The sequence below is a fragment of the Saccostrea cucullata genome, unplaced genomic scaffold (assembly GCF_032062105.1).
Source record: "Saccostrea cucullata isolate Sc308-1 unplaced genomic scaffold, CSIRO_AGI_Scuc_v1 ctg16212, whole genome shotgun sequence".
Classification (NCBI taxonomy): domain Eukaryota; kingdom Metazoa; phylum Mollusca; class Bivalvia; order Ostreida; family Ostreidae; genus Saccostrea; species Saccostrea cuccullata.
In genome coordinates this window covers 2021-11506 of record NW_026938077.1, presented here as the reverse complement: position 1 = coordinate 11506, position 9486 = coordinate 2021, and the positions used below count along the sequence as shown (strand labels likewise).

General features: G+C 30.6%; 1 protein-coding gene across 1 annotated transcript; it reads left to right on the top strand.

The window, feature by feature from the left end:
• The first annotated feature begins 654 nt into the window (after positions 1-654).
• On the top strand, positions 655-7817 carry LOC134249385 (uncharacterized). The gene is made up of 4 exons (XM_062731749.1): positions 655-752; positions 5081-5267; positions 6833-6979; positions 7213-7817. The coding sequence occupies exons 1-4, from the start codon at positions 747-749 to the stop codon at positions 7377-7379; spliced, it is 507 nt and encodes a 168-aa protein (XP_062587733.1). The 5' UTR covers positions 655-746; the 3' UTR covers positions 7380-7817.
• Positions 7818-9486: the final 1669 nt, after the last annotated feature.

The following is a 9486-nucleotide window of genomic DNA, read 5'->3' as shown; positions in this document are numbered from 1 at the left end:
GACCAAAATTGTATACTAGTATTGGGAATTCAATACTTTTAAAGATTCGTACATCAGTTGAACTTCAATATCTCACAAAACATTTAACTTAAATACAATGGAATTGGTTAATCATTTTGGACTTCCAATATTTGATCGTTTGAGAAGAATTATTTGAACTGTAATTTATTTATGAATCAAACATATTGAGGAAATACTATAATCATTTTGCAATCTTTTAAACAATATACAATGTGATTGCTAAGAACGTGTGTTCTTTTTACAATTTAATCTAAAATCTAAAAGAGATTAATTTCATCAGGAAAATAATTTCTGATTTCAAGAATTAATTAAAAAAAAAATATTAAGTCATTTTTTGTGAAACAAAAATGTTAATATAATTAACATTATGAAATTCATTTTTTTGCCTTACGAAATAAAAGAATAAATCTTTTTTAAAGTATTTAACGTTGACTTATTTGTCATGCAGTAGTAACATACAGCATGGACGATTTATCTTTTAAATTCCTGCCTGAATTGTAGGGAACCTAATTTTTCCAATAAACATTCACTGGTTATCAGTTCTTTTTAAAGACGTTAAAGACCATTTTATTTTTATCGATCCAGCATAACAAACGTCGATAAAAGTATATTTAAACTTTTTAGAAAGAACATTTTTGAAACTACTTCCGCTTTCGATTGAGTCGATAGATGGATTTTGTAGCAATAGGAACTTGACTCGAAGAGAGAGATTTAACAAATTGGAAATGAAAGTAAGTGAGATTTTTCTCAAGTTTCTTTTGTTTACTTTATCAGTTTATCTTAACAAACTAGGCCAAAAAATCAAGATCATTTTAGATTTGGAAAAGAGACTTTTGGTTCAACTATCCATTTTTTGTCTAACGTTTAACAAAGTTAATCAGCAATTAGTAACAATGACTGTACAAATTTAATTATTACAAGTGTGCAAATTAAATTATTATTTTCCTAACAAAGTTATTAGCTTACGAGAGCATCGAAGTTTTAACGAATGAAAATGGTAGAGACAACAAACAGTGATTGATTTCGAAAAAACCGGAAACAATTCCAATCTGTGACCATAGCCTCAAATATCCAGAGGTTAGAAAAGATGCTTAAGTCATTACCGTGACATATCCCGTGCGTCCTTTATTTTAATCAATTATTCATATACTGAATATTCCGTGGTAATATTTAGAATAACACAAAGATCTGCATCTGAATTACTAGTAAACCGAAACGGTGAGAAATGCTGAAATGGTAATCAGGAAGAGCAGAAAATCATCCCTTACTGGTCGAATTTGATTTAAAAGCACAATATTCAGAGGAATGTTATCAGTAACAATATTGAATTGGTTTCTACATACATGTATGTTATCGTGAAAGTTGTCAGTAAAGGCAAGCTTCAACGCCAGAAACATTTATTTGTGAGCAGGAAAGTTTTGTGCAGCTGCTCTTCCCCCTTTATTTAAATTTGTATGGGCAATTACCTTATCTTATACATCCCTGGTCTCTTATATAAAAATGCACCCATTTCAAAACTGCTGAAATCTGTATTTAAGAGCCATTCTCTATAATGACTTGAAATTTTATATAGGAGCTGTGGCACGTATAGTCTCAGAATTTCTCCAAACTCTCTATGATAAAATTCTTTGATGCCCTTAACTAAAATCAGGTAAAAATTGGTTGCTATATGTTATAGTTACCATGGCAACATGTTTAAAAGTTTGAAAAATGACATTTTTTAGTAAACCATGTTTAGAGCCCCATAATTAAAATTTGCGGCAAAGCAAACAATTGGCAATGACTGTTTCCAAAAGTTGAAGGCCTGTTGCCTCAAATGCATGATAAACAGGTTTGGTAAATCAACTATTATCTACGTTACTATGGTAACAAAGTATTAAAAAGTAAAAAAAAATATTCATTGAATCTTATATAGTCATACATGTAAAAATAAAAAGCAATTATAGGATGAAATGTGACCAAATAATAGAGAAAAGAGCCTTGAAACATATACCAAGAACAAATTATGATATTTCAGTTTGGTTGGCAATGGTTGCCAAGGTTTTTATACAACAGAGAGCCTTCAAATTTACACTATGTATGTTTAAATCTGATCCTATCTTTTAAGAAAGCACATTTCCTCATAACTAATGATCAATTTTTAAAGATGTTGGTGTGGTCCTTATTTTCCCGTTTAAAAAAATTCAGATCAGATTCTTTAAATAGAGCGTTGCTATGGAAATAAGCAGAAAAAATATGCTTAAAAATCTGAAAAATATTTTGTTTCCTTGGATACGTACCCTCAAATGTAGATTCCCAAAACTTTTATGATTGATATTTATTAACAGCTAACCTGACGTTTAATTTTGACTATCATCCAATCTCTAACTGGATGCAAGAAGCTGGCACACAGGGTTTAATATTGATATAAAGTTCACAAAATCGAACATTTTCCCTTCTTGGTAACCATAGCAACAGTGTTGTTTTCTTCGTCAAGCTTTATCAATATATGATATTCAACTTCAGTTCTACCAGATTAGTACTATTCAAGGTGAGTCATATAATATGTTTCTTGATTAAATGGCAATTTAATTCTTAATGCAGCAAAAAATAATTCACTTTTAACCACTAGTACGTTGTTTCCATGGTAACACCGCAAAGTAGCAATTAATCCCAATTTTTCTTCTGGTGTTGTTTTTGTAAGGTCCTAAAAATGCATATTTGTCAGTCTTGAATTTCAATGTTTTTCCTCAAGACAGTAGCAATAACCTAATCTTAGTTACTGATTTTGCTTGGTTACCCTGTGTTACCAAGGCAACCATCAAAGTTATTTATAGAATAATATTGCTTATGCCTATATACTTAAGGTTATAAACATTTTCATTGTTTTTCTTAAGTCGTTGATTGAGTTTGAGCATGTAACACCTACAATTAGTGAATACGGAGTGTTTTTCAGCATATTTCAGCATTTTAAATGTATTCCAAATGTACCCTTGGTTACCACTTACTTAGAGATATATACTAAACAGTTTCTTTACAGTATAAGTGGCAACAAGGTGTCATGTTTTTGTGAGAATGGTTTGTTGGCTTTTCCTAATTTTAATTAGGCCTCAGTAAAGATTTAAAGGGGCTGAAAATCTCATTTTTTTCAATTTTTTCCGGCTGTTCCCATGGCAACCGAGACACATAGCAACGAAATGTTGTTTGATATATGTTTCTGGTGTCAAGTACTAAGAATGGGTGAAGTTTCATCAAAATCGGTGACCATGCGTGGCAACGAAGTTTAAGTGGTTACAAAGAATGGCTATTAAAATGAATGACTTGGTGTAGTCTGCATAGGCTAAATCTGGTGACTTGGTTTTGATTATCTGCCATTGAAAGTTGTGCGTAAGATAGACGCAATTCTATAACCAAAGGATGTAAACATTATCATTTAATCCTGTATCATCACTTCGTTTGTTGAAATATTTGAAAACAAAGCACCACGTTTGTCTAAATTCCTACCAGTAGTTGCTTATTTACTAAGGGGTATCAACATCTCTTTAGATGTGCCTCAAAGGATCTACGCATTGCTTGCAGTAAATAGATAAAACTTACATCTGGATCACTCTGAAGACATTTGATCTCCACTCTGAATAACATATATGTCCTTTCTTGGGTGGTTCGTCGACTGAAAATGGCGAGATCCTAATAAATACTTCTGTTGAAATAATTTGAGAATGCCCTATTCTAAGTCCTACCATCTGATCATCGTTCAAAACGTTCCATCCAAACGGAAAATTTTACCACTTCAATGCGCTTCATCGTATAAGTAATTTTCCATGAAGATCTTTTCGTGTGCTTTTCGTTAATGGCAGTATACAAAACTTTAACTTAAAGTTACATGTACTTCTTGCAAGCAACTAGTAAGTACTAATTGACAATTGACATGATTCTTAAAAAATGAATTCTTTCAAAAATTCTGTGAGGCAATGTTCATTCGTAATACCCCCGCTCTTATGTTTATATACACTATCATGTTAATATACGCAAGTTCAGTCACGGACAGACATACGGACTAAGAGCAAGTCAACATTGGATTTGAACAAAAATGTGTCCCACCATACGACATGCCTCAGCAGAGAATGTGCATAAAAAAGAAGGTATTGTTTTAGCTTTATTGTGCCCTAAAAATGTCATGTTATCGAGAAGTTTTGAAACTGGCTTAAATATTAGATAAGTATATGACTTTGATAAATCAGGAAAGAATATGGCACAGAAATATTATTCTGCAAATATGACGTCAAATATGGGATGCATTTCTGTATTTTAACAGAAAAAGCCTCAAATTAACCAATTTCAAGGGTATTTTTCCTTTAGAAAATAGTGTCCACAACCACAATATAATTTTTTTATATGTTGTGCAAAAAACAATAAAAAATCATATATCTCAAAGTCTTTGTGGGCGATGTCTGTGGACAATATTTTCTGAAAGAAAATTCCATTGAAAATTGGCGTCTTCTGCAACTTTTGAAAAAATACGGGAAAATGCACGTGTTTATGACGTCACAATTAGCATTTAATACACGTGTGAGAAAAATGATTTGTAGGATTTTTCTGCATGGAATTTCAATGAGTCAGAAAGCATTAGTTTTCATCTTTTACACCAGTTTTGTTTTTTAGGAAATTATAGGGCAAGATTTGTATAGAAACATACCTTGATCTTTCAAGCATCTTCAATGGGTAGTTATGAGAACGCTGCGACAAAAAATTGACTTCGAAGCGGGTGTATAGAAAGTGAAAAAAAGCTCGGAAGATCTTTTCTCAATCTAGGCCGACAACAAAGAAAATTAACTCTTGTAAACTATAAGGAGAAGATTTTTGGGTAGAATACAATACTTCTTTTCCCTGAAGAATGACAAAATATACCTATATATTATTTACACATGTGTATTCTATTCTCATGTTAACATTACTTAATGTGCATAACATACTTATAGCAACGGTACTACATGTATGAATATTGTTTTAAAAATCCCCAAGAATTAATGAAACGCTGAAATATATATTATTATACATGTATATTGTTTTGAATTTTCAGAAGGCATCTGTGAAGAAGTGTCTGTTAATAGGAACAGTAGCGATGATTGCAGCATTAGTTTTTCATGTCATTGGATTTGGAATGTCTTCATGGATTACAGTTGATAGAGGAAATTACACTGAGCATTTTGGAATATGGAAAATCTGTACCGGATATCCATCTGAATGTTATAGTACACCAAGCAGCGGTAAGTATTAAAGTAACATTAGTTTTTTGAATACGAAAATGAAAAAAAACTATTTTATAATTTTATATAGCTGTGTTTAGCAAATTAAAGTAATTTCGCCAAATCCTTCATTCATATACTGTATCTCAACAACATGAGTTCTGGGGCGAAGTTAACACTGTTAAGTTTACACTCTGTAAGAACCTCATTTTTACATTTTGCAATTCCTGTTTATTTCGTCTATGCCTTTAAAAAGTTACCTTTATCAAAGAAACTTTCTCCAAAAATATGCTAAAAACCTCATTTTCTTTATTTCAAAGATAAACCGTAAAGAAATACTCAAAACCATTCTGCGCGTTTACAGTAATATAACAATAAAACTACTTATTATATAGCTAATAAGTAGTCTCTAATAAAATACTACCAAAAATCTAGAGAATTTTAGCGTTCAATATCTTGACGTTTTAATGAACGCTGAGTTTGTATTGTACGTATACGAGTATGCCCAAAATATTCCGAATACGAGCGTTCAATATTGAACAAAAAAGTCGTCTGGTCAAATTCTCGGAGCTAAATTAAAGAGAGGAAGTGGCATCTAAGATGTATTTTTCACACAAAATGAAATTATTTATTAAAAATTTAGTACATATTAGACCCATTAAAACCTAAATAAGCAAATCATATCGGTAGGGTCATCGGAATGATGCGATATTGAACGCTTACAGGACAGACGTTAATTTGAATACCGATACTAAAAAATCATTAATTTGAGTTTTTTTTAGTTGGAATGACTATTATAAAGTATGTGGAAATGTTTTAGCTATATAATAAAGGAACAGCCAACTTGTGCCAATATTCACCAATATAAGTTCAATAACTCTATAGTACAATGTAGGTAAACTGAATAAAAATTACAGGTACTATTAAATTCCTGTAAATTCTAAGGAACGTTATGTCAAACTTTCTGGATATATGTTTTCTTGTAAGAATTCTTATGCAGTAAACCCGTGACCTACCTTAATTCGCTCCTATCACCTGGCTCCGGGATCATGAAACTGTCTTAAGTCTTAAGTCAGTCTTTTAAAACTAAAAAAATTGCACTTTAAATTTAAAATTGATGTTAAAGTGGATCACAAAAAATTACTCAGAGTTAAGACTGGAATTTTAAGACTGCTTATGATTGATCATTTTAATTATTTTACTATAAAAGTAACTATTTTTACAAATTATCTTACGAATAAGACAAAAATAATTAATTTTCGCAAAAGAATCTAAGCTTTAATGGGTCATATAAATAATATTACATTTCAGATATACATTTAAGTATATTGTGAACAATAGTTCTAATAAAAATTTGTATAATTATCTTTAATGGTTTTGTGACTGGACACTCTGTGGTTTATATATTCATATTATCACCGATTTTAGAAAATGTCCAATTTTGGTCATTTTCTTAAAAAATAAAATTGTAAGTAGGCTATGGGCTGATATGCAGTGCTATTATTTTCTGAGATATGGTACCGAACTTAATATAATCTAAACCCTTTGATATGCTCATTGGTTAAATCTATTTCTTGAAATTCTAGATTGGATGAGGGCTGTTCAATCATTTGCAGTTCTTGGCTTTGTGTCACTTTTAGTCTGTGTAGCTGTGTCTATTGTACCCCAATGTTGCTGTAAACAAAACACCCTGAAGTGCATCTTGTTGATTGTTGGGCTTGCCATTTTCGGAGGTTTGTCAATCATTTAAAATCAAATCATTGTATTCACCTGAAAGTATTATAAAAATGTCTGACGATAATTATATTGTATTACGAAACCCAAATTATAAACATATAAATCCAAAAATGAAACTATTCCTAAATTAAAATTTGCAATTATGGGCAATTGCAGATCTAAGTTACAGTTAATTCACAATAGAAAAAAATGTTGTTTTTCTTATTCATGCACTTATTTCTTTTTTCAGTGATCTCCCTCCTCTTGTCTATTGCAATATTTTCAAGTAAAAAGGACGAGTTAATAAAAGGATCACCACCCCAAAGCTTCAGCTTTAGCTTTGCATTTTGTATTACCGCAATGATTCTAGCAATAATTGCAGTAGTTTGCTTTTTTATTCAGATAAAAGAAAATTAAGATGTCAATTTTTATCAATTTTACGACTTGTTTGAGGGAGGGTTGGCTCACTGTGGGTCAAGTAATATTACATTTGTAAATACTTTTCTGGTAATAAGACATGGTTTATTATGAGATCTGGATCAGATGCTAAATGGACTACTCTGTTTCAAATAAAGTTAAATGCTGTATTCTACCACTTTATCACATATGTGTGTTGTTACAATACCGGTATTATGGCTGGGAGACCACTGTTTTGTCATCATTTACTTACCACTTTTGTTTCTAATAAAGTTTGATGTTGTATTTTACCGCATTATCACATCTGGGTGTTGTAACAATATTGTGGCTGGGAGAACACTGTTATGTAATCATTTATTGAACTGCATTTCTAGTCAAGCTTTCTTTTTGATTCTGGTATGTCTCCCAGCGGAACACTTTAATTTGTAATTGTTTATATGGATGATATTTTTTTCCTCATTTAAATAAATGAAATTTTTTAGCTTAATGTTTTCTGTTATGAATTCTGGAGAAAAAACCCAAACTGCTATGTTGCCATGGACTGCAGTAAGATTTTATCATAAAGATTTAACTAGTGGTTTTATCATAAGAAAATTCATTGCATAAAAATTATTAATATATTATATCAGCTGTATTCGAGAACATAATACTATAATCATTACATACATGTAAGACAATAAAACCAATAACTTTGTTTCAGGGCTGTCTGCATTTCATTTAACAATATACATTTATTGACTGGGTTCGAAGGAAAAATGCGTCTGTTTGTCGGAACCAAGAACCAAACAGTTTGTCTCAAGTTAAGGGGACGACAAAAGGCATTTTGCCCAAGAACACAGGAAATGTTGGACTTTTTTAAAGTTAAGAATTCATTCAAAATAAGACACAATTTTTAAAGGTATAACGATGCAAATTACTCATTTTTATCCTCTTCTGAATATAACATAATTTCTCTCATGCTCGTGTATTTTTTTTCGTTTGTCTCATGAATATCTCTCAGCAAGGCTACGTTTTCAGAATATGGTACATATAAATTTCTTTATGAGAGATATAACATTACTAATTGCACAAAGACAAATTGGAATATCTTTGTTAATTTTGGAACGATTCAATGTGTATGCAATCACACAAGACTGTCCTTATTCAAGTTATTTTATCCAAGCCCACAAATGATAAAATGCATGCATCGTATCTAATTATATCTTACAATATCTTAAATCTTTCCTGGGTATTTCTGCGAAGTTCACCTTTCTCGTCATAAAGCACTTCAATCGCAATTTTACATCAATTATAGAAAAATCACTTTTTAACAACTTAAAATAACAACATTTAGTTCTAAAGATTAACTGCTTAACAAATTGTATCAAAATGATAGGACAACGTACACATTAATTGCAACGGCCTACTTTTTCAAATTATATTTTGCAAAACTGTATACATAGAATCAGATAAATGTATTTTGGACTACTGAGTATGATTCTCAAAAAATTCAACTTTTTTTCATTTATCTCAAAAATATCCCTACAAAAAGGTTATTAATTTAGAGATTTTTTTTCAGAAAATACGACCTAAATATTTTCAAGATCGATAGAACATATATACCTGAACAAAGATAAATTACCTGTGTTAATTTGGTAGCAACTGCAATGTGTTCGTACATGTATACAACCACATTAGATTTTTATTATTAAAGTAAATTTATCCAAGCCCACAACTGATAAAATGCAAACATCTCATCATGTCATATCCTATTTTCTAAAAACACTACTGGGTATTTCCGTAAAGTTTCTTGTCTTAAAACTATTGCAATAGCAATGATATAATAATTACACCAACTTATCGAAAAACATATTTTACAACTTGATAAAAACTGATAAAACAACTTTTTTTGTTTAAGATATTTACTGCTTAAAAGATTGTTGCATAATTGAAAAATTAATATGATAGATCAATACATATATAACTATTGTAATAGCACACTTTTCAGATCAACTAAGAGGTTTTGAAAATCCACATGAAGTTAGCAAAAACAATATACTCTTAAAATCAAATCTGAAAAATGATAGATAAATGCCTCATATTAGAATGTTAATACACTTTTTCCTTT

Coding starts and splice junctions, on each gene's coding strand:
- LOC134249385 (XM_062731749.1), top strand. Junction 5,268..6,832: donor TTATAGTACACCAAGCAGCG/GTAAGTATTAAA, acceptor TTGAAATTCTAG/ATTGGATGAGGGCTGTTCAA. Junction 6,980..7,212: donor TGGGCTTGCCATTTTCGGAG/GTTTGTCAATCA, acceptor TTCTTTTTTCAG/TGATCTCCCTCCTCTTGTCT.